General features: G+C 51.3%; 5 protein-coding genes and 3 non-coding genes across 8 annotated transcripts; 6 read left to right on the top strand and 2 right to left on the bottom strand.

The window, feature by feature from the left end:
• The first annotated feature begins 886 nt into the window (after positions 1 to 886).
• On the top strand, positions 887 to 2172 carry LOC118514274 (leucine-rich repeat protein SHOC-2-like). Its single transcript, XM_036061015.1, has one exon. It carries the CDS (start codon positions 887 to 889, stop codon positions 2138 to 2140), a length of 1254 nt encoding a protein of 417 aa, XP_035916908.1. The 3' UTR covers positions 2141 to 2172.
• A 5-nt stretch (positions 2173 to 2177) lies between these two features.
• LOC118512999 (leucine-rich repeat neuronal protein 1-like) lies at positions 2178 to 4644 on the bottom strand. The gene is made up of 2 exons (XM_036058256.1): positions 3664 to 4644; positions 2178 to 3559 (listed from the first exon to the last, which is right to left on the bottom strand). Exons 1-2 carry the CDS (start codon positions 3680 to 3682, stop codon positions 2247 to 2249), a joined length of 1332 nt encoding a protein of 443 aa, XP_035914149.1. The 5' UTR covers positions 3683 to 4644; the 3' UTR covers positions 2178 to 2246.
• A 3003-nt stretch (positions 4645 to 7647) lies between these two features.
• Trnar-ucu lies at positions 7648 to 7720 on the top strand. The gene has a single exon. It is a non-coding gene; the product is annotated as a tRNA-Arg (tRNA).
• Positions 7721 to 10961: 3241 nt separating this feature from the next.
• On the top strand, positions 10962 to 12552 carry LOC118514273 (leucine-rich repeat and death domain-containing protein 1-like). Its single transcript, XM_036061014.1, has one exon. It carries the CDS (start codon positions 11215 to 11217, stop codon positions 12550 to 12552), a length of 1338 nt encoding a protein of 445 aa, XP_035916907.1. The 5' UTR covers positions 10962 to 11214.
• LOC118513000 (leucine-rich repeat protein SHOC-2-like) lies at positions 12399 to 14014 on the top strand. The gene is made up of 2 exons (XM_036058257.1): positions 12399 to 12729; positions 12791 to 14014. The coding sequence occupies exons 1-2, from the start codon at positions 12687 to 12689 to the stop codon at positions 13966 to 13968; spliced, it is 1221 nt and encodes a 406-aa protein (XP_035914150.1). The 5' UTR covers positions 12399 to 12686; the 3' UTR covers positions 13969 to 14014.
• Positions 14015 to 18436: 4422 nt separating this feature from the next.
• On the top strand, positions 18437 to 18543 carry Trnay-gua. The gene is made up of 2 exons: positions 18437 to 18473; positions 18508 to 18543. It is a non-coding gene; the product is annotated as a tRNA-Tyr (tRNA).
• A 348-nt stretch (positions 18544 to 18891) lies between these two features.
• On the top strand, positions 18892 to 18999 carry Trnay-gua. Its single transcript has 2 exons — positions 18892 to 18928; positions 18964 to 18999. It is a non-coding gene; the product is annotated as a tRNA-Tyr (tRNA).
• A 173-nt stretch (positions 19000 to 19172) lies between these two features.
• Positions 19173 to 24160, bottom strand: LOC118512994 (protein PAT1 homolog 1-like). The gene is made up of 2 exons (XM_036058250.1): positions 23051 to 24160; positions 19173 to 22969 (listed from the first exon to the last, which is right to left on the bottom strand). The coding sequence occupies exons 1-2, from the start codon at positions 23529 to 23531 to the stop codon at positions 20493 to 20495; spliced, it is 2958 nt and encodes a 985-aa protein (XP_035914143.1). The 5' UTR covers positions 23532 to 24160; the 3' UTR covers positions 19173 to 20492.
• Positions 24161 to 24312: the final 152 nt, after the last annotated feature.

The raw sequence follows: 24312 nt of genomic DNA, 5'->3' as shown, positions 1-24312 counted from the left end.
AACAATATCCTATCGGTGTTTTTGTGACATTAGTTCGGCTTAGTGATACTGTTCTCAGTAAGGCAGGCAGATGTCTAGGGACACATCTAGTAGTTGAAGGCCTCAAAAGTGCATCTGCTCAGGTCCAAGGTTCAAAGTTCAGGACTAAAGACTCCTTCACAGTCTGTGTGAGAAGTCCCTACACCTATCGAACCTTTCAATTCCCAAGACAATTTTGAAGATGTTAAATTCATAACGACTATAACATAACGATATAGTTTAGCTTGATGTGGCAGAAGTTTAACTGTCCACATAGAAGAAGAGACCCTAACACGAGTGAAAGACCTTTGGTAAGTCCCAAACGTCCCAGCTCATCTGTCCTTACTACCAATATCTCTAGCTGGCAATATCTCTTGCGAATTGCATACCTTTAGGCACTTTGTTTACTTCTATGGTCCCTGAAAGTATGCAACATTCGCCATAAAATGGTTTGCTTGGACATAGGAAAACATCTTCCATCAATTTGCTTTGGATCGTTGAGGATCGTGTTATGAAGCTACGATCGATTATTTCGTGACATTTGCTGCGTGACAATCAAAACAGATTGCCTAACGATCGTGCCATTTCCCGAGCAGAGTAATTCAATTATAATGACCGATGTATGAGTTTTTAAGCTGCGGTGTTGTGTAGCGCCTTAACGACGCCTACCTTCAATCCGTGCCGGGACAGTGATGGAAGCGAATCGTGAAAGGACTATCTCTCTGCTAGTGACACTAGGTAAAGCGCCACCTAACCCTCTAGAAATCCTACGGCAAAGAGCCGTCGATCTCTATCCTCTGCTCTATCTCCCCCCTCAGTGAACCTGTGGCTTTGGACAAACAGATCAACGCTTGGCCAGCCGTGTACAATGGTGGGACCAAGCTGTGTCTTCGACAGCCTAAACCTCTCCTCCGATGGGCTCCAGCGCTTGCGTGCGTTCGGTCGGGGCGCTGCACCGTTGAATCAGATTAACGTGAAAAAGCTCATCACTCCCTACCCCGATGGGATAATGCTGCAGCTGGTGTCGGAGTTTGTTAATGAAGTCGTGTTCGAACGGTACTACGAGCGTGTGCTACGCATCCCTGCCAACGCCATGCTGGCCGATCTGACGTTGCGCCATGCTCCCGAAACGCAGCTAATCCTGGTGGGCGCTCCCAACGCTCAGTTAGTCTCGCTGGAGATTACCGGCTCCGGGATACGAAGCATAACGGACGAGTTCCGCAAACTGCACCAGCTACAGTTTCTCATCCTGGACGAAGGATCGCTGGAGACGCTGAGCCTGGATCCGTTCGCAAACAGCACCAGAATAACGAACCTGTTGTTTACCTACAACAGGATCCGGCAGCTGATACCGAGCCGGAACGCGAGCCTCGTTTTGCCGATCGTTGACCTGCTGCTGGGCTACAACCGGCTGGAAACGATCAACGGGGACTTCTTTCGGCCACTGCGCAACCTCTCGTTCGTCACCTTCGAGGGCAATCGCATTCAGCGCGTCGAGGGCCGCCCTTTGGTGCTGCCGCAGCTCACCATGATCAGCTTCGTCCAGAACCAACTGACGCAGCTGGACGTATCGCAGTGGCAGGTGCCAAAGCTGCGCGAGATCTTTCTCGATACGAACAATCTGACGCGCATCCCCGTCGGGATCGAGCGACTGCCCAGTCTGATCACGCTGGTTGTGGAGAACAATCTGCTGACCGCGGTCGATCTGCGTCGGTTCGACGGTTGGTCCAATCTTGGCAAGATCGATCTGACCGGCAATCGGATACGCAACGTGCTCGTTTCGGGCACGGGGCGCGTCCGACTGCCCAACCTGCAACAGCTGCACTTGGTCAACAATCAGCTCTCCACGATCGAGTTCGGTCGCTGGGACTTTCCGGAGCTGTCCACCCTCACGCTTGCCTACAACCGGCTGCGCCAACTGCCGGACCTGTTCCGGCTGTTCCCCAAGTTGTGGCGCGTGGTGGCGGTGCAGAATCCGTTGCTGTGTAGAAACGTGCGCCGCCTGCAGCAACACATTATGAACTTTAAGGTCAACGTCGATTCAAACTTTTTCGGTGTACCGTGCACCACCAACGCTACGTTTACCCTTCCGACCGGCCGCGAAATTTGCTGCGTCGAGTAGGCCGTGCAGCACGATCCTGAAGCAATAATAAAGCTCGCACAGTGTCCCACCCCGTACATGGTGTGGAGAAATGGACTCTTTATTCAACAGTGACGGTAGGGATCTCTCAAGCTTTACAGCACACCGCGTAGTCCTGGGCAATGTCGAAGGAACCGCTCGGACAGCTCGCTGCATCCTGCGGTGGGCCCATAATCAGTCGCCCGGAAAGGATCAGCTCCGATCGTGCCTTCAACGTCCCGCAAGGTATCGGATTGTTGTACAGGCTGAACGAGGTGATCGACGGGAATGCGAGCCCGAGCGGTGGAACCGTGCTGAAGTTGTTGTGTGCCAAACTGATGAAGCTAACGACTGGCAGCTCTATCCCGCTGGTGTTGAACCGACTCACCGAACAGAACTCCACGTACAGCGAGTCCAGCTCGGGCAACCGAATCGGGCGTGAGCTGCGTATGTACCGCGTCTTGGGATTGTTGGAAAAGTCGAGCGAATTCAGCGTGGGCAGTCCGTTGAGCGGTGCAAGATCGATGCCAGCGAACTTATTGTCCGCGAAGCCGACCAGCTGGAGCCGGGGGAACCGGCGCAACCGTGCCGGGATCTTGTCCAGCAGGTTGTTGCTCAGCAGCAGCCGCTTCAGGTTCGGTGCCGACAACCATTGCAGATCGAGCGTGCGCAGCTGGTTGTTGCTGACGTCGAATATCTCCATCATGGACCAGGTGATCGTACGTTCCGCGGCTACCTTCGCCAGATTGTTGTAGCGCAGATCGAGCATCACCAGCCTGGACAGGCCGTCGAACGCGGTCATGTCGAGGCTTTCCAGCCGATTCGAGGTCAGGTATAGGTTTTCGATCGCCAGCGCGATATCACTGTCCGCCACGGTTAGCGGCATGATCGTATCGATTTCGTTGAACGACAGATCGAGCGAGGTCAAACGCGTGTTCTTGGCGAACGCTTTGAGCGACACGTTGCGCAGCGCACACTGATACAAGGTCAGAGAGTCCAGCAGTGGCAGGTTGCCGATCGTAACCGGGATACGATCCAGCCCACAGTTGTACAAAGTCAGCTCCTGGATGCCGATATCCCCACCGTCGGCGATTTGAAGCTGCTTCAGCGCTTTGGCATCGTACACTTGAACCTTGCTCAGATTGGTTCGGGCCTGTATTGCAAACACCGGCTCGCGGAATGTCTCAAACTCCACGTTGTCGAAAAACTCGGACACAAAGGACAGGAATGGGCCGGACGGATTGTTGGCCACACGGAGCGTCTGCACCCGGACGCTGTAGTACCTGTTCGGTTCTAGCTGCCGCAGTGTTGCCGTACCGTCCTTGAGCATGTTGAGACTCTCGAACACGCAGGACATTCCCATGGTCGGTACACACACGCCGTACGCTAGCGGGAGACATCCGGCCGTGATCAGCAGCAGAGCTACGGTACACACCGCACACACACACACACACACCCGCACAACAGGAGAATCAGAGAGTGAGAGTCTCGCAGACACACAAGCAGCTCTACTCTACGCTACTTACCTACCACGCGACGTGCCATCTTTCTTGTCCAACTTTTTGGACGGAATGTACCCTCGGACTGCTAAACCTTTCCTTTTTCATTTGTTGCACATGTTTGTGGCAGCCGGCCTTATCAAATGTAAATTAACAACACCAGACGGCAATTGCTCGCCGGTCGTAAGCGTAACTGTCTGCCAGTCTGCAGGTCACAAATCGATTCGGGCGCGCGTTCGGGAACGGCCGATTGTGAGGGTTTAATTTTCAACTTCGAGCAGTCGAAATCGAGCTGTCATAATGAGGTGTTTAAAGCTCATTATCGCGAATAGTAGAATTGTTAGCTCGTTATCAAACTGTCATTTGGAGCTCACGTGTGCGGGCCATTTGCTCGAAAGAATGTACGATTGGCTAGAGTGTCTAGAAGAGTCTCACATTCGAAATGGAATAGAGTTTGATGGGTAACGGCTTCATGTATGATATGCCTTGATACTCTAAATAACGATCCTATGGGACCGGAACTCCCCAAGGCTCTTCCAAACAATGCTCAAAAGACAACAATCCAGCTCAGGAGATCTAACTCACTTCCTGTAAGATAAAACTCTCCACCCGAACGCGCAGCCTAAACCCTTTCACGCGTAGATCACGCGAAGGACTTCCGGATCGAGCGCAACTTCAAAACTATTTCCGGCAGCATCAGTTTTTGCTCGGTTCGAAGAACTGTACCCTGTATCTTCCCAATGACGGGCCATAATTACACAGGAGACCTACAAGGATGCGCAGACAGTGCGGTTGACTGTCGTGGAATTGCCAGGGGCATGGAAGGAAAAGGAGCGGACATTGTTCGAGACAGAAGAAGGACACCGTCCCGGGGAAAGGATTCCATCCCCCTTGAGCGGCGGAACAAAACAACCGGGTTATTATGTCAGTGACAAATTCCACGCTCTCGGGGCTCACAGGGACAGGAGGCAAAAAAACTGCAAACACGCCTCTTCTCTCGGTGGCTCCTGTAGCTGCGATCAGGGCGATACCGACCAGCAGACGGACGGACGGGTGGATTGACTAACCCGATCCCGTCTGCTTCGCTGATGAGATTGTGTTCTCGTCCTTGTGTGTGTGTGTGTGTGTGTGTGTGAATTCCTCTTATGCTAAACGACTTCCGCCCCGGCGCAACAATACAGCGTCGGAATGTAACTGAAAACCGTGAGAAAGCGAATGATGGACGGGACCGAGGGGGGGGATCCGGGATTGTTCCCCGTTTAAGTTCGTGTGCGTTGGAATGCAATTGAAAATAGTTCCTTCGGCCATAAATTTATTCCGATTTGCCGGTGGAAATCGGGGGGTGTGGGAACAATCAGGGAGCCGAAAACTGCCGCAAATTGTTTCGAGGGGGGAAACAATTATCCGCTGGAAATGGCGCAACCCATCAAATGCCGTTTCGGGAAGGATTAGCATGAGAGCTAAACGAAGGTTTTGATGCTCTTTGATGACTCTTACGGCGTAAAGGTATGCGAGACAATATTCGAATCGCTAAAGGAGATCACGAAGATCAGGGATCACAGCAAATTTGCATACATTTAGGCGCGGCAGAATACGAATAAATGGCATGCCCTATAAATGATCAATAACATAGGAGTCCCCAACTTACCCTCAACCACCCAAAAACACGTGGTGCTCTTCAACCGTTCAAATGTGTTACTTTTCCTTAAATCTCTTCTGCAAATCTCGACCGATCGATACACACTGCAGGCGGGGGGAAAAAAGGACGAACGGAAACGGAACTCCTCCACGGACGGTCTTTGCGGCAAGGAAGCTAATTATCACCCAGCAAAAGGGTTCAACAATCAGCGTAAGTGCTCACCGAGGACCAAGACTTTGGCTTTGGCCCACTCTGGCTCGTGACATAGCAACACAGGCAACCACCAGCAGCGGCCACCACTGTCCCACCCAGAATGGTGAATGTGATCGGGGCACGCGAGCTAGTGATTAAAATTTGCATAAAACCGCGCTCGCTGGCGAGGAAGAAATAGAGTGGCCTCTTGCTGAGACCGGAGGCCAGCTACCTTCACAACGCCGGTCTTTCAAAGCAGGCAGCAAACAAATAAAAATCGAACGAAACGACCGAGGTCAACGTGACGCACTCCCGCTGGAACCAGCCGGGAAAGCAGCTGGTTGAACGTCAGTCAACGGAACAGAGACTGACCGCTCACCACGGGCGGAAAGTGCAAACGGCGGGAACGGTGCAAAAATTAAATACCAAACCCGGTCCCCCGACAAGACTGCACAGCTGCAGTTATATGCAGTTGCAGCAGGGGGTGCAGCACAACACCAAAAGGAAGGACTCGCCACAATCGGCCGCCGGGCGGATACTGGGAGAACGTTAAGAATTTCCCACCATCGCGTTTTGCGCGTTTTCTTCTGCACCCGGTCGGTGGTGGTGAAAAACATTTTTGCATACACACCGAGCATTTCTGCCATTGCATTTTCCTTCGCGGAAAATTGTCCTCCCCAACCCCCCTCCCCTCAAGTTCCCCCAAGTCTCCATTGTGCAATGCTTCCCAGACCCTGGTTGCTGGCGTTGGAGCGCATTCTCCGAAGGTGCATAACGGGTGCCTCAATCGCCTTCAAAGTTCATAGTTCGCGTGTTGGGAAAATTACAATTTTCCTTCACCATTTACCGTGGGGCGCGAAGAAAAAGAAAGCAAATCACGGCACACGGGTGGCAACACTACTATTCCCGTCCTTGGCTGCTTTGTGTCTGGCCAGCAGTGCACGGGTATCTTATCTCTCGAGCACAGAACGAAGCAGCGGCTAATAAAGTGAGTCGGATCGCTCAAGAAAATTGGACACTGGGTGTGGGAGCTAGTTCTGGACGTACCAAATGGAGCTATTCTTCGCCGTCTAATTAAGCGCACTTGAAAGAAGTTGCATCGGGTTTAAATATAACAATGGCAGCTCTTTTGCTTCTCCCACCTCACCAACCGATGTGTCCTTTTTCTAATCTATTTGTAGCTCAATGGCTCAACAGAAATGGAAAGGAAAACACCGAGGTCCTAGGCGATTACCCTAGGTCCAGGAAATTGCCACGAATGCATAACTTCAGGTGCCGTTAATTGGCAAAACGCGTCCACCTAACGCGGGCGCATCATAAAAGGACGCAAACCACTACACGTATGCATGCAGCAACAACCTCCACAAAAGGATGCTCGTTAGCAGCAGAGCAAGAAAGGACATCTAACGGAAAGGAGTAAAACTGGTTTAGATTTTTTTTTAATGTTTATATGCCATGGTCCATTTCTTTTCCCGATTCCCATCAACATCACACACACGCACGTAAGCACACGCACTAATCCTTGTGTCCGGCCAGGCTAAGCCTTCCCGTTCCGTCATACGCATAATGATGCGTAAACACAATCCCCAACCCCAGCTCCGAGTGGAGTCCTGCAAAAAGGGAACGTGCGCGCGCGCCCGGAAATTATGTAAATCCCTTCACTGTCCACAGTGAGCAGCGGGCACATGGTGCACACTTCAAATAATGCTCAACGTGTAGCAATTAGCAGGAGTGTGAAAGGGGTCAAGAAAAACCTTTTTCCCTAGGAACGGTCGGTCACCGCCCAGTGGTCATCGGAATCGATAATTTGCTGACCACCGTAGATCGAACACGCTGACCAATAATACCGAGAGAGTCTGTGTTCCCGTGTCGGTCCACAACTCCTAATTAGAGTGTGTCGTCCTGCCGGGTGGTGTAGCGAGAACTCGACCTTACCGTGTTCTCTCTTATTAGTTACGGTTTGCTGCACCCGCCCGGTGTGGATCTATGCAAATCCAGATGCATTTCGTTCCACTTAAAATGCTTTCTGCAACAAATCCTCGCTTACGAAGAAGCGCCATGGCAACTGGTGTAGGTAGATGGGCGTACGAGAGAGAGAAGCTTGTGGGCAAGAACTTGGTGGCGATATCCGTGAAGCTACATATCGGCCGATAGCATGGCAACGGTTCCCCACCACAAATGTCCCTCTGGCGCAGCGGATAGCGCGTTGGACTTCTAATCCAAAGGTCGTGGGTTCGATCCCCACGAGGGATGGTGTTGGCGGCTGATGTGGGCTGATTTTTCGGTTCTTGTTTATATATTACGTTTGAAATTTATACATTTCTGTTTGCTACTTCTACTTTACTAATCTCTCCACATAAAGGAGATTTTGCTAGGAGAATTAGAGAGACATTTATTTGATTAAAGTCGTTTTGCTGTCGTCGCAACAATATTTTCACATTACACAACATTAGCAGAAATGTTATTTTGCCAATTAAATCAATTACACATAATAAGCTGATACAAGTTTTCCATCCCATTGAGGAAAAGTTATCCAAACAAGAAACAAAAAAGTTCTGCGCACACAGTTCCTCTGCATCATTATGTGGCATCGACGGAGCGAAGAAAAAAAACAAGAGTTAAGTAACTTTCTTCCAAACCCACAAAAAAAACCCGCTTAGTTCTATTAATACACACCGGCAACGATTACAGTCGCAAGAATGTGAAATTAACTAACGTGAAAGCAGCAAAAAGAACCCCACAGCAATGGATGAATGAATGAAGAACCAAACCTAAAGGACCGAGGGCCAACTCCTTCGAACACCGCGGAACACCAGCAGCGAGACATAAAAATAAAGTCGCATAAAGTTTCCCTCTTCATTAGCAACAACAACCTGTGCCCACCCCAATGCGGCATCACATTCTGGATGCGGCCGAAATTATAACCACGTGCTTCGCATGCGACTCCGTCGGCAAGCAGGACGGAAATACCACCAGCACGCCAGGTCGCGCGCGCCTTGGAGAAGTTTGAACGTTCCGCGTACCGGGCCAATCCCTTTTCCGTCCGTGCCACCGTGCACCACCAAACCGAAGACGCATCATGATTATCGAAAATAAAAACGAAAGCACTCCCGGGCAAAGCTGGTGCGGACTGTGGCGTAGATCCTTCACCGTTTGCTGGGCGCTGCCAGCACATTGATTTTGCTCGCCAAACACCGGTAATCGATATAATCCCGGTGCCAGCCTAGCCTAGAGAGTCGATGCGCCAAACGATATCCTTTCGCCGGATTGGACGGCGTGGCCTGTTGTCCTTGGAACACACCCGCCCCCCCAGGAAGTTCGGTTACGACTGTTTCCTGCGGTATTTATTACTGTGCTGCCTGACGACGACTACTGCTACTGCGGTGCGGCCCTGTCCTTCCCACGAAGGCAACACACCGGAAAGTTCAACCACACCGCACCCCATGGCTGGGAAATAAAGTTTCGCCACCACAGCACCAGCAGCAGCACTCTGGCCGAACTGACGACACGAACGACCGAACGGATCACTTCGAGTTACGTGACCGGAAGCAGTTCGGAAAGCGAATCTATCCGGGCGAAGGAAGCCCCAGGACGAAAGCTCCATTGGTATGGGAACTCAATATAATCCACTTCCGGGCGCTTCCTCGTCCAAATCCCCAGGTGTACGGGACAGCACAGGCCGTGTACCATGCAATCCGCAGAGTAGTCTCGCCAGACCAGCGGGCCACGACGTCGCGGCAGGTCGGGGTCGGGTACGGATTTGATGGTACGCGCTTAACGAGCCGTTTGCTGCGGCTTTTGTGATGTTTCGTAGTTTATCGCTAGCTTATGGGATCACAGGAAGTAGACACATCGGCCACCAGGCCATCAGGCCCACCATCAGGGTTTGGGAAGAGTGGCGCAGTTTCAGTGTGAGTAGGGGGCTTCGATGCGTTTGTAATTGACGCAATCATCCGTCCGTCCGCTCGAAGTTTGCCACCAACAAAGACCTCAGACAAAAAGATCAAAAAGTGCTTTAAAGCAATGCGCCGTACGTTCCACGTCGGCAAACGTTGGTGGCGATGGTGATGAAGACTTTCGGTGTATCGGAATGCGGGTGTGTTTGCTTACTAGGTACTCCACGTGTGTCCATGCTTTGCTGGACTTGGCTCCCTTGAATCACTAATCCGGTTGTCGCCCTCTTCTACAGCAGTCATCCTACTCCTTCAAAGCATCCGTGGCGACAGTTCAGCATGTCAGATAGAATATGTTGGTGCCTGTACGCTCGATACCGTTCGTGTCGCCAATGACAGCTGGATCGATCGGCTCACCACGATAGTGAGCGACATGCCAATGGTGATCATCAAACGATGCCGACTGTACAATCGCATCCCGATGCACAAGCTGCTCGTCGCCATAAGCCAGCTGTTTAGCGTGACCACTCTCCAGCAGTACCACGAAAAGGACTTCACCATAACGAACCGAGTGAAGAGCGAGTCGATCGAGCTACTCTCCGCACCGTTTCTAGTGCATCTAGCGATCCATCCGAACCCACACCTGCAGCAGCTATACATCGTCAACAGTGCTGTGCGCAGCATCCCCAAAACGATCGCCAATCTCGCAAACCTGCAATTCCTCGGCATAGACCAGGCGCACATACGCATGGTCGATCTCGGGCTGGTGTGCGCTCTTCCCGAGCTGCGAATGTTGCAGCTGGTCAAGAATCAGATCAGCACGCTGCTTCCCGCACCGGACCCATCCTGTTACAACACACTCCGGGAGCTGTTTCTCAACAACAATCAGCTCACAACGCTAGACTTGGCGCTGTTGGCACCGTTCGTCGCATTGGAACGCTTGTTCTTCGAGCGAAATCGTATGCACTCGATCGTCTGCACCAACGCCACGAGCTTTCCGTTTCTTCATCTGTTAGCGCTAGGGCCGGGAAACAACCTGACGTGGATTTCGTTGGACCAGCTACATCTGCCGACCTCGTTTACCATCGACCTGCAGGACAATCAGTTTGATCGATTGCCGTACCTGAACCACAACGGCATACGCGAGCTAAAAAGCATCTATCTCAACGACAATAAGCTAAGCACGGTGGATCTCGCCCACTTCGCGCCGCATCAACATTTGGACAGCATCCATCTGGCCCGAAACAAGCTACATTCCGTCAGCTGCGGGCAACGCGTCCATCTGCCTACACTGACGACGCTTTACGTGGCCCATAATTTGCTCGAATCGATTTCGCTGGCCAACTGCAGCTTTCCCAACCTGAAGTCCATTTCGCTCATGGACAATCGGTTACAGCGGGTGCCGGGGGAAATCTGCTTCAGTGCCGTGTCTCCTGCTGCATGTATGCTCAGATTGGAGATGAATCCGTTGCGTTGTAGCTCACTGCGCGAGTATGTACCACTGCTCGTGGCGAAGCACGTCGTTCAAAGGCTGACGGTTACATTGGCCACCAGGTGCGGCGAAATGAACTACACCGGACAGATATTGCTGAGATCAAAAAATGCTGCATGCTGTATGCGGTAAGGAAAGGGCGTTCCCCTTTTGCCAGCCTAGATCGGCAGCTCATTAAAATAATCAGCGGAGCGGCGCTTCACCGATCGTCTCGTTCTGGATAATCTATTCCGAATTGCGCTTTGTTATCAACCGACATATAGTACGGCATTTGAAGATCAGTAAAAAGGTGGTCAGTTGTTGGCTGAAAACCCAGTGGGCTAGTTCGCTTTGCTCGTAGTCCCCAACACAAGTCATCCAGTATGGAATGGATGCCATGCGCTGTCTCTGTGGTTGTTTTGTTGACCACCGCAGCACCCACAGTTGGTACGCTGTGTGATGCTGGTGCAGTCTGTCGAATATCCGAACTGGACATGACTGCCACACCGGAAGGATTGGCTGTTCTAGCGAAGGAACCGTCCAGCACCTACATTAGCATCACGATCGAACGACTCACTATTGGGGCGAGCACGATTGCTGCACTGCTAGTCAACGCATCGACCATCACAAACTCGGTGCAGTTCAAGAAGTTCCACGAGAAGAACATCTTTCTACCCAGCACACTAACCCTGGAGGAGCTAAGCCTGCAAGAGGCGCGCAATCTACGCACGATCGTTGTCCCAACTAACAGACATCTGAAGCAGCTCGAAATCGCCAAGTGTCCGATCACGATTGTTCCACCAGCGCTGCGCAACTTAGTAGCGTTGAGGGGGTTACGCTTGAAGATGAGTGCAGTCAAGACGTTTAATCTGGCGCTGCTCGCTAACCTGCAGCACTTGGAAACGGTACAGTTCACGGATAACAACATAACGAGCATTTATCCACCACAAACTGCGATCGTCGCGAACATCCGCATAGTCGATCTGTCGTACAATCAGCTTCGCCGGCTAGACATGTCGGTGTTGCGATCGCTGCAGCTGATGAAAACTCTAACGCTAGACCACAACCAGCTGTCCACCATCGGGTATCGGCCAGGTGAGACGGTGACACTACCCAGTCTCACCACGCTGCGATTGCTCAACAACAAACTAGAGCGCATCTCCTTTGCGCAGCTTAACGCAACCAGACTGGAGTTTTTGGTGCTTTCCTCTAACATGCTCAACACCGTGCCGCAGCATTTGGACTCCTTTCCCAATCTGAAGCTGCTGACGCTCAGCAATAATCAGTTGGCATCGTTCGATTTCACCAGCCTGCAAAGTCTAGCTCATCTTCAATCGCTTGACTTGTTCAACAATCGCTTGCGAAGTGTCGATCTTCCGGGCGAGATAGTTCTACCCAACCTGAACCACCTGGCACTGGCCAACAATGAGCTGGAAAGTATCGCTCTGCAGCAGCTGACCGCTCCACGCCTAAGCTCCATAGACCTCGGCAACAACCTTCTCGTGACGATCCCGAACGTGTTCGAGAAGGAAGGCATGCTACAGCTCCAGTCGTTGAACGTGGTGGATAACCCTCTAACCTGCGCCACCTATGACACGCACAGGAAGCACATTCAGCGGGGGGTGATCGTTGCTAGCTGGTTAGGGGACAATTTGGAACTTTGCTCCACCGGAAAATACTTCACACTTTCCGCCACGCAGCGCGCTTGTTGTAGGGCCTAAAAATCGAAACCAAATAAAGCAACTGTAATCATCATTACTCGCAACTTGCCATGACACGGGCGGTGGTAATTTGCCACAAAATCCCCAGCTTATTGTGATGCGAACTTCTGCGACAAGCGGGAGGACATTCCGGTATGGCTAACGCAAGATGGGTTTGGATTGTTGGCTACGCAATTGGTAAGAGTTGGCTGCCATAATTTCACCGAACACGACGGCTAAACCGGATGTCCATTTTCAGTGTGCTTGGCGGCGGGGGCCGTGTCGACGGTGTCCAAGTTGATTATCGCTAAACCAACGTTGCAACGATTCACAACACTACGCGGAACCGCAGAAAAGACGTCCAAGTATCTGCAAGACCAGCTGGTGGGGAACAGTTCGCTGCTGTTCGTAGAACGAGTGATACTTGTAGAAAGTTCGGTTGATAGCTTCATCGAGAGGCTGTCAGCGTTCACCTCTTGTCTGCTGTTTGAAAAGTTTTACGAGACGAGCTTAACGATACCGAACAATACTAAACTGCAACAGCTGTGGTTACGCCGAGCTAGGAAGTTGAAGCGCATTTCCACACAGCCCAACACAACGCTGGAAACGTTGACAATTGAGGACTGCAATCATCGCTCGATCTTGGCCACGATCGGAAACTTAACGCAGCTACAGCGCTTGACTGTGGAAAATTGCGGGATAACTCAGCTTAATCTGGAGCTTTTCGCCAACCACAGTTTACTGCAGATGGTTAATCTCAAGGCAAATCAAATTGTCACAATTTCGCATGTTGGCAGTTCGCACCTCTCCCTAAGGAAATTATATCTGGACGGAAATCTCCTACCGTATCTGGATCTACGCAGTCTGCGCCAGATGGGTCAGCTGCAGGAGCTATCTCTACACCGTTGTAACCTGCTACGGTTATACTCCTCAGCATCAGTGACGCTGCCAGCGCTGGAAACTCTTATGGCAGGACACAACCACCTCACTTTAGTGAATCTTCTGTTGCTGGACGCTCCAAATCTGCGTATGCTGCTACTGGCCAATAATCGCCTCCACAAGGTTCCCTCTGGCCTGAACAAGTTCACCCGTCTCGATTTACTCGACCTTAGTCGTAACCAGCTAGCCACGCTGGACTTGACTGTTCTAGCAGGACTTGAACACTTACAATCGCTGTATGTGTCGACCAACGTGCTAACCTCGTTTACAGCCAGTCGCAACGTACACCTGCCATCACTGACGAGGTTGGTGCTGAAGGATAATTTGCTACACGAACTCGACACCTTCCATCGCTGGGACCTGCCCAAACTAGCCCATCTCACGTTAGAAGGCAACCGGTTTACGATTGTGCCACCGGTGCACCAGCGATGGCCGAATGTAAGTTTGAAGATGGCCAACAACCCCTTACGAAACGATACCGACGCACGCTTCTCGTAGATTGCGTCGAGCGCGTGAACGAAAATCTATAGCAGGTCTAACGCTAAGCTTGACTAATTTGTGGCCAGCATTTCGAGGGCAGCAATAAAACGATTCGCCTCATCAAAATCAGCGTCTACTAGAGCACCTTGGCCAGTCATTTAGAGCTGCTATGGCAAACTTTCGGACAACGGACCACCATCGCACTAGAAATCCTCGGCCAAACTTCTTCTGCTTCAATGCAAGTAGAGACCCTTCCCTAACACTCAAGGGAATAGTGTAAGGATCAATAATGCCTGGACACACGAAAAACACGGTTCCAAAAAAAATGGATGGCCCCATCCACCATGGTCAACAGCACACTGCACAGGTCGGTCGCGTGTCGTGTTGCTAATGGAACTGCGCCAACCCAAAACCCATGGAAATTCGGCGCCAGAAGCAAAGGTCGCTGGTTTTAATTCTCGCCCCACGGAAACGAATGGTAAAGCCATCATTTAGTTTAATCAGGATATCAGGACACCCCGCACAAAATGGCGGGCTGTCGGCTCGCAGTCGTAATGGATATTTCTGGTCCGACAAGAACTTAATAATACGTTCTCACCTTCACCTTCGTTACTGGCCCCGCGCCAGGACAGGACCCGGTGTGCTGAGCTGTGTGGGCTATAAAAAAAGGATACCAAAAATCCCTCCCAACCAGGTGCGGTGGTGCAGGTGTCTGCAAAAGTCGGTGGTCAAATTCTGAGGTGTGTCGTGTCGGAAGCAAGCCTATCGGAATCAAATGGGAGTTGGTACATTCGAGGGCACGGACCGGTCTCTCGGCTACACAATACTACACGCCGGATATCGATTTTTGGGCGACGTTTCTTTGAGTTTCTTTTTTTGTGCCATGTCACACGTTTGACGGCAAGCTTTGTACTCGTTGCTCACTCACTATTTGGAGAACAGCGTGTCAGTAAGGGGACCATAAAGTGTTCTGGTTTATGGAAAAAGAAACACCCCGAAACGAAACTCGTTGCACGTTCACGGGCACGGACTGTTGTTTCGTAAGTATCAAAGCTACCGCTTGGAGTCGAAATTGGTAGTAAGGATAATCGATTGCTGAGGATTGCAGGGCAGGGCAACTCAGGGCATGACGCTCAAAACACTAACGCGTCCAATCATGATGACTTATAGGGACCGGTTAATTATTCAGTGCGGGTTTAGTGACACCAAGAATCATACCGGTTATTAAGAAGCGTTTAGCGCGGTTGTGATTTGATGGCTGTTAATGTTAAGCATTTTAACTCAGAACTTCTACGAATTAATGAGGATGAGATGTACCTAAGCTCAGAGAACTCCTCCACAGGGTCTCTGGCATAAAGGCTAACCCAAGAGTCTATTCTACGTGTGATTTCGTCTGACATGAGTTCTGCGTTCGATTATCCAATTTTTTATGCCGAGTATAACTCACTAATTGCTGCTACTACTTCTATCGCTACTACTACCTCAAACAGCAGGACAGCAATATTCCGATTCGCAGAAACAATGGCGCACTGGTTTGTTTGGTCGATGATAATGGGGATACACACCAACAAAATTGCCTGCCCTGGGGTAGTAATTCGTTTCCGCTTTAGGACCTACGGGAGTGTTCTTTTGGGACACGCGGTTCTACCGGGTGTGCTCGAAAGACGAAGGCATGGAGCGTTTTCGCGTAAGGGTTCGCTATTCCGTGTATGCACACCGAAGGACCGAACCGTTCATTAATGAAAAGGCAAAACAAGCACAAGGATTTCGCTTATGGGCAAACTGTTGTAGCAACGGCCTGGCAATGGCAATTTTTTGTCACAGAAAACCATTCGATTAGAGGGTAAAATAAATATGCACCGAGTTCTGGCAATAAAATGGCAATCATAGTTACTCGCACAAATACGGTAGAACAACCGACAGCCCATTCGGTTTTGTTTTGTCCAACGGGAAGGATAATGTTACAACCCGCGGTGCATTGCTGACAAATGGGAAAATAACCGCGCTATCTGTCGACCCTGTTTTCCTATTTGTAGCAAAAAAAAAGGCAAGGGAGAAACCCAACCGACCGTTGCGCGTCCGTACAACGTAAACCCGTCAAAAAAATTATCGAAAATCGACACATTTCGAACCCCGAAAAAGCTATTCCAGGGGTTACCAAACCAATATTTTAGTTGTTAAGATTTAGAAATTTAACGATCGAGTTTTGCGACCATTTTTGCATATGGTGGTGGTGTGGTAGGTTGATAATTTATGTTGCTTCCCATAAGGATGAACATGCCTGCACCCTCTTGCGATGTCGGCATTGCAAAAAGCGCAGCAGCGCTTATGGCCATTTGGTCGTGCAGATACACTCACGAACCAATTTTCCATCGATCGATTCAGTAGCTTATTTACTTATCTTGCTATTCCCCCAAACAGAACATTTAATGACGTTGACTAGCTTGACAATGGGAAGATGATGACAGGTTCGGTCATTAAATTAACCTTTCTCTCAACCAATATTTCGCACCGAACGCAGCACCGAGGGGCTCTATGAAAATAAAAACTGAGCAATAAAACCCCTCACTAGGCAATCTGTGACCTAGTCAACAACCTAAACCTAAATAGAACTACACCAAGGAATTAGACTACGAAACTATCCCAGCACGGCAAATAAGCCTCCTATTCGGGTTCAATACCAGCACGTGGTTAATTGTAATTATGGCCTCGAACCGCCACGAAAAAACACCACGTGACGCCATTATTCCGTCTTCGCACCACTGTGTATGTTTGTGTTTCGGCGTACTGTGCAAAGTCCCGGTGGTCCAATATTACACTGCAACGATTTACCCGTTAATTTCCCCCACACGTCAGGAATCGAGCCACAATATTTGTACCACATCCGCGAGCAAAAGGCAGACAAAACTTCGAGAGAAAAAAAGGTAGAGCCCACCCACTATAGGCCCAACTTGGGGCGACAAGCAAGTACACGGCACCGGAGCACAAAAGGACTGCTTGACGCCACCGCCACAGCGTAAGGACATTCGCGATAGGGCCGCGTCCGTCCGTGGGATGTGGGGATGATGATTATTTGCATTCGAGCGCATTCATGCCCGCAGCAGCCCACCACCGGACGTGGGGTGGCAATGCCGGTCGGTCCGGGCCAGCTGGAATTCAAATGTCGTTTACACCATTCGGTTAGTTAGGCTCCAATGGTCCAAGTCCAGCGAGCCCGGCTGGTTATGATGCCCAAGGACAGAGGGACGCTGCACACATTTGTACAAGGTTCACCAACAGACAATACGCGAGTTCGAGTGCGTATGGGACGTGTGTGTGTGTGTGTGTGTGAAGGAGATGGAAGGGGGTAAGATATATGTCACAAGTACTTCGTGGGATGCATAATGAACTTCCAGCAAACGCCCGGCAACACAAAGGACACACCGTCGACACACTGGCGAGCGATGTCTGCTTTCTGAGACATTGCAAAATAAATAGAGCCAAGAGCAGGACTCGCCAGCAGATACTTGACTTCTGTTGGAATGGCTGTTTTTGCACGGCTTAACCCGGTCACCGTTTGGTTCGAGAGTGCAAGAAGAAAAAGAAGAAGTACGCTAAACCTCAAACTGCTCTGCACTTCTTCATACTTTAGCTCGTCCCTCGTGCAGCTCGCGGGACTTGGAGGAACTTGGAACTCCAGTTGATGGGAGGAGTTGGAGGAGCCCTGTTTCGGCAGGCAAACGGTTTGCGGTGTAATCGATGATGATAAGAAGGCTTTTCTTTACGCCAACCTCCTTCCCTCCAACCCTTTGTGCACACAACAATAAAAGATGGTGGTCCAATGCTTCCATCCAGCAAACCATACCCGTGCTGTGTTCAAGCGGTTCGAGTGGTCTGCTGTGTGCAAGTCTTTGAAAAACCGTCAAGTGGATTTCACCCAAAACCCCAGCCAGCGCACTCGGGCAGGCCTTCGATTCTCGAGGCTCTTGGAATGTGTGGGGGCCCTCAAATGTGTGGGGGCCTGTGTGCGAACTTTCCAGCAAAACGGGGAAAACATAACCTGATAACAGATGCTGTTTGTGTGTGACCGCCGTGGGGAGCCCCCTCATTTCGCTATTTTGTCGAGTTTTTTTTTCCTCCATAATACCGTCCCTGCTGGTCGCAACAGGTGGCTTGCGGTTCAGCGGTCGTGGTAACATATTTTGCGCTAAAATTAGGCTACACAATGTTTGTGCAGGTGGAACGTGTCGCAGGAAATAAATGTCACCACCGACCGTGTGCTCATTGCGAACAAAACTAACATCATAATTGTGTGATTTCTACGAAACAAGCGAATCGAGCAAAGCAGGTCTCTTCAAGAATGAAATAAATCTTAGGCAAAATGCTTCCTACGCATAAGAAGCACGCACAGATGAATGAAATCGGTACAGATTCAAAACGAAAAGCATCACCTACCTACCTGTGGGCTGCAGTTTATGTTTGCTGTGTAGCACCTTCTTCCTCGCAACCTTCGATAGCTCAGTTGGTAGAGCGGTGGACTGTAGCGGTGAGCGCGCGCACATGGGCGCACACATAGTTATCCATAGGTCACTGGTTCAAATCCGGTTCGAAGGAGACGGGAGTTTTTTTGGCCGGCACGACGATCCCAACCTGTATTATTTTGTTTCACACACTTTTTCTTCTTAAAGTCACAATTTCAAGCTATAAGTTTAAACGAAAGAAAGAAACAAGAACGATTTTAAGGGTTATGAATGAAGCAAATACAGATAGCACTCTATGTTAGAATTTCACCATTAGTCATGCTACCATATAATGCTTTAAATTTGTTCACTTGCAAGCAACGCGGAATGAAGGAACAGATATTCTGGAACCGATAAGTACAAAGTAACAAAGAACAAAAGGTAAACGAAATGAGTGAGCCCGGGAGATTCTTGGGTGCGTTCGAGCACGCTCCTCTCATCGCCTTCGATAGCTCAGTTGGTAGAGCGGTGGACTGTAGCGGCTAGAGCGCGTTTCACTGCGCACCATATAGTAATCCATAGGTCACTGGTTCAAATCCGGTTCGAAGGATGCGTCAACACTTTTTTGCACCACTACTCACTTGCTCCTAGCTACTACGTCTACTTTTGTCACTTAATTCCCCCATGCACGCTACTCCTTTTACCCGTACAACACTATTTCTCATCTTCTTACTACATTCACACAAACACACACACACATATAACCCCATCCTACACCACTTGTTATTGCTTAGAGTTGTATATTTTACTGCATTTTTCATCAATTGAGTTCGTTCTATTAAGATTAAGAGCTAGCCGTCCGTAAATTTCTAAACCTTTTCTCAATCCGTGCAGCACGACGCTTGCCAACCGGATTTGCTGCTGCTGAACGTCGTCAACGTTACACGCACACACACACGCACACAATCACGCACGTTTGCGTATGGTTTAACAATCGCATAATTAATATTACTTTATTACCTTTTTTCAATCCAATATTACAACTTCACTAAAACCACTTAAATTGATCATCGTCTCGTTCTCGCGCACACTTGCTATTGAATGTGGATTTGCATGCGTGTGTCCTATAGGATGCAATATTAGCAGCAGCGCACACGTGTTTGCTTGTTAAACAAAGAATTCGACCGGTTGATTGAACTGACACATAAAAATCGTAGTATGAAACGTTCCTGATGCCTTGCCCAAACTTGTCCAGGCAAATGTCCAATAGCAAAATCTAACCGGTTATTATGTGAAACGAAAAAAAAAAAACCGATACCTGCCTCTCTCGTCTCGGGCTAGTATAACACTGGCCAGTGAGTAGTGTTTTGCCCCCGCTGTGTACTTGCTTCTCACGCAACTACTTTACTACTAACTGTCACACTGTGTGTATGTGTGTGCGTGTACGCATGGGACGCCGCTGGCAATATTCTTATCCGCGCACTATTAACAATTTGTTTTGCGTCTACTATTTCTCCGTGTTATTTCATTGCGCTTCTTGCTGGTTGCTTCACTCGCGGCCGCACACGCAGGAAGCATTTTAGCGATTACTATATTGAGGTTTTACACAGTTTCATTGTTGGATACATTTTACATAGAGTTTCTACACAAACAAAACGCGCTCGTTTACATGCGTCCATAGAAAAACAAACATAGCATTACAGAAATGATAAAGGACCGCCGTTGCCGTTGTTGTTGTTGTTTTTCTCAGTTAAAATAGGGATTAAAGGGGACCGACATTGAATGGTAGCAAAAAAAAAAGAAAACATGTAAAAGAAGAACATAAACCCAACTACAAGTAGAATATTAAAGGAGAAAAAATAAAAAGTTAAAGTTAAAACCCCTAAACTGCGACCGTTTCCCGTTCCGTACGTTAGAAACGAATTCGTCATTAATTGGAAGGAAACGTAAAAAGGAGTATAGATCCTATACACACACATACACACTTTTTAACCTCTCCTTTCCCACTGCTCGCCTCTCCGCCACCAACAACAGAGTTCCTTCCTTTGTTCGCTCAACACTCAACTCACACAAAAGGACATCCTTTGCAAAGAAAACGATTGCTTACTTTTTGCTCGCATCCGTCGTCATCGTCGTCGTCCTCGGCGTCAATGCGCCGGATCCTTCTGCGGTTTTGGTCAAAGTCGATGGATCAACACCGCTGCTGGCTGGTCCAATATCGATGATCGATACGACAGCGCGCAGCTTGTGCTCGAGCTCCAGCTCCGGGTGTCGCTGTAGGTGCGAACGGAGCTGTTTCACCTTGCCACAGGACGCATCCAGCTTGAGCAACACTTTCTGCGGTTTGCTACCGATTGCTCCGACGGCCGCACCAGCAGCACCCTGCAGCACACGTGCCAGCTCCCGCAGCAGGCTCATCCAGCGAGTCCAGACGAGCCGTGGAGCGGTGGATTCGTCGTTAGTGCCATCATCCGCCTGTCCGTTCAGGGCAGCCGCCTGCTCCAGGGACGAATCGCTCGTAGTCAACTGCTCCATCTGGGCGATCAAGGTGAGCATGGTGAGGAGCAGGAACTTGCACCGGGGCACCAGCGACAGCAGCTGATCCGTGTTGAGAAGCGTCTCGAACAGCGGCATCAGATCGGCCGGCTGCGCGTACTTCACGTGAAGCTCGAGCTCGGCAAACAGCGGACTCAGCTGATCGTCGGCATCCTCCCGATCGCGCTTCGGCAGCGCAACCAGCGTTGCCAGCACCGTGCACCAGATCGTCCACCGAGCCGAATGCTCGCCCAGCGCCTTCTGGATGCGTGTCAACAGCAGCTTGCCCTTGCGAACCGACAGCAATCGCAGGACACCTTCCGCGTTCACGGCCGGCAGAATACGGTCGAGCAGATTTTCCACCGTGTCTTGCTCCACCTCCGACACAGGCGTTGCCGGCACGGTTGCCACCTGCTGGGAACCACTGGTCTGCACGTTGTTCTGTTCGTCCGTACCGCTGGCAAGCTTTTCCTGTGCCAACAGCCGTTCCTTGGCGCGTTTTTCCTTCATCTGTTGTTTCGCCTCGATCGCCAGCTGATTCGACATGTCCTCGAGGCGGAGCACCAACCGGTACAGGTTCTCCACGTGCAGCAAGATCTGTCTCGAGCGGCGCTGATTGTGCACCGAGTCCGTGCTGCCGGGCGCACTGTTACCACCGCTTCCCGCACTGCCCGACCCACCGGGGCCTCCACCTTCCGCGACCGATCGATCCACCACCACATCTTGATCGATGATCTTGCGCGGCGCAATGACGCTTCCGCACTGCAGCTTGCCGAGGGAATTCTCAAACTGCACCAGCTTGTAGCGGCGCGGCTGTATCTCCTTGATGCCGTCCTTGGTCGATGTGGAATTTTCCGAATTACGACGCTCCCGCCCGAACCCGTTCCAGTGCTGCTGGTTCTGCTGCTGGCTGAACGGATGGTAGAACGTGTTGTCCTTGTGGGCCTTGCTTTCCCGCTCGCCGCCCCGTTCGCGCTCCTTCCGATCGCGGATCACGCAGAAATAATAGTCATTGTAGTAGGCTGTGTCCTTGTTCAGCTGGGACAGTTGGATGCCGAGCAGCCAGTGCTTCGCCCGCTCGGTCATCATGTTAGCGTACTCGTCGTACTCGTAGTTGCGGTTCTGTTTGCCGTTGTGCAATCGATGGCCACCTTGATGTTGATGGTGGTGCTGCTGCTGCTGCTGCTGCTGTTGCTGGTGATGATGATGATGGCCGCCCTGGCCATGACCTCCTTGCTGTTGTTGCTGCTGCTGCTGCGGAAAGTGATGATGACCGCCCGGAAAGCCCGGATGGTGATGCCCACCGTGCGGATGGTGCGGATGATGCGGCGGCGGCGGACCATTCCAGTTTGGTGGAAACCCGGGATGGTGATGACCCATGAACGGGTGCTTAAAGTTGCCACCGTGCGGTGGCATCGGCGGCATCTGGCCCGGACCACCTGGACCACCTGGCGGCGGTACTCCCATCGGAAGCGGAGGCTGCGCTAACGTACCGGGCGGTGGCGGCTGTCGGTAATGCGGCAACATGGGATGATTTTGCTGGATCTCCTCCACCAACCGCTGGCTGAAGCTTGCATTGTTGTTGTTGTTGATGTTACCGTTGCTGTTGTTATTGTTAATGTTGTTGTTGGGAGGCAGCGATCCGGGCGGGCCTTGAAAGATCACCGGAAATGGAAACGGAGGTGCACCGGTACCGGGCTGGCCACCAGCGTTCGGTGGTGGCATGTTGGTAGGCGGGAACAGTGCGCCCATCGGACCCGGTTGTCCTCCCGGGCCGCCGCCACCACCCATCAGTGCGGGTGAAGGAAACCCGATTGGAATCGGAAGCGGACGATGGATCATTGGCGGCGGAAGTTGCTGCATCGTTGGGGTCGCGTTGGAAGGTGGTGGAAAGCCGGGCGGAGGACGGGGCAGTGGAGTTAACCCGCGACGCATCTGTTCCTGCTGCTGCTTGATCATGTTTTGCTCGATTTCTTCCAGCGAGCAGATGCGCATTCCGGGATTCGGTAAGGCCGGGAACCGTCCTATTGGTGCACCGAAACGATCTGGAGAAGAAGTGAAGTTTTGCAAGAGGTTAGTTGCCGTTTGGCATCAGCCGCAGCTGGAAGTCTACTAGAAGCACTTACCCGGTGCTGGAATTGGGGTCGGTGCACTGCCAATCGCTGATGGCATCTGGGTCGAAACAGCCGGCACGCTGTGTCGCGGCGTTTCCGGTTTGCTGGGCATCGTCCACACGCTCGGGTCCAGCTGCAAACGGGCCTCCGGTTCCGTGTCATTGTCCAGCTCAAAGTTGTCGATCCCGACCGAGGAGAAGTTGATATCCAGATCGGAATCGGCCCCGGAGTCACCGTCTCCTCCTTCCCGCTGGTCCAATCGCACCAGATTCTCGTGCAAATCTTCCCAATCGTCCTCACGGGCCTGGCCGAACGTTTCATCGTTGAGCGCATCGTACTCCTCCTCCGAATCCGATCCACGACCTCCGCTCCCGCCGCCCAACACGCGCCCGCCGCCTGTTCGTCCTCCACCTCCGCCACCTCTACCCCTTCCTCCACCATCGTCGTCCTCACCAGGCAGTGACGCATCAAACCCAAAGAACGAATCGGACATTGCCGCCCCCTGCTATCCAACTTGCCGGCCGGTCCGAGCTGCCTTGGCTCAAGATTCGCACAACCTTCAGCTGTCACCTGTCGCCCCCAAGCGGTCGACGCGTGCAATCTGCCGCCGCTGACCCGAACACCACTTCCACCAGCGGATGCGGAACTGCCGAACAGACTACGCTACGACTTCGGTAACGCCGATGGCGGCCGGCAGTGCTAGCACCGAGTCCACCCGGGGGCACTTCAGCGACCGGCACACCGACGGAATGATCCACTTTGGCTGCCCACGGTACACCGGACGGTGACGGCGACAAACAGCGGACAGACGGACCAAAGAAAAAGCCCTCTGCTCTCCACTACACGAGCCTTCTCGCTGATGATGTGCACACAAAAGGAGCAGGAGCAGACACACCACCACCGGGAACGGTCGGGCAGCCTCCGACGCTACACGCACGGATTTGTCACGCGGATGGTGGCCGGAATGCGTTGTTGATTTGCTCCCGGGGATGCTGGAACTCGGTGTACGGATGGTGAAATTGCTAAATACGATAATAGGAGCACCGAAAAAAAGTAGCAAATCACACGACAGCAACCAATCCGACGTACACACACACACACATTCACGCGCGCACACACACACACACTCTTCAGCACACGCATTTCTTTCGGGCGGGCTTTGACGTTTTGTCAAACGGTGGGCCATCGTTTATGGCGCATAGTTGGATTCTTCCGCGTGCGGAACAGCTGCCCAAGCAGTGCTGGGGAAAATTAGCGGTTGCGCTTTATTGTAC

The sequence above is a fragment of the Anopheles stephensi genome, chromosome 3, assembly GCF_013141755.1.
Source record: "Anopheles stephensi strain Indian chromosome 3, UCI_ANSTEP_V1.0, whole genome shotgun sequence".
In the NCBI taxonomy this organism is placed as follows: domain Eukaryota; kingdom Metazoa; phylum Arthropoda; class Insecta; order Diptera; family Culicidae; genus Anopheles; species Anopheles stephensi.
The sequence above is the reverse complement of the archived record's forward strand: the minus strand, read 5'-3'. Positions and strand labels throughout refer to the sequence as shown.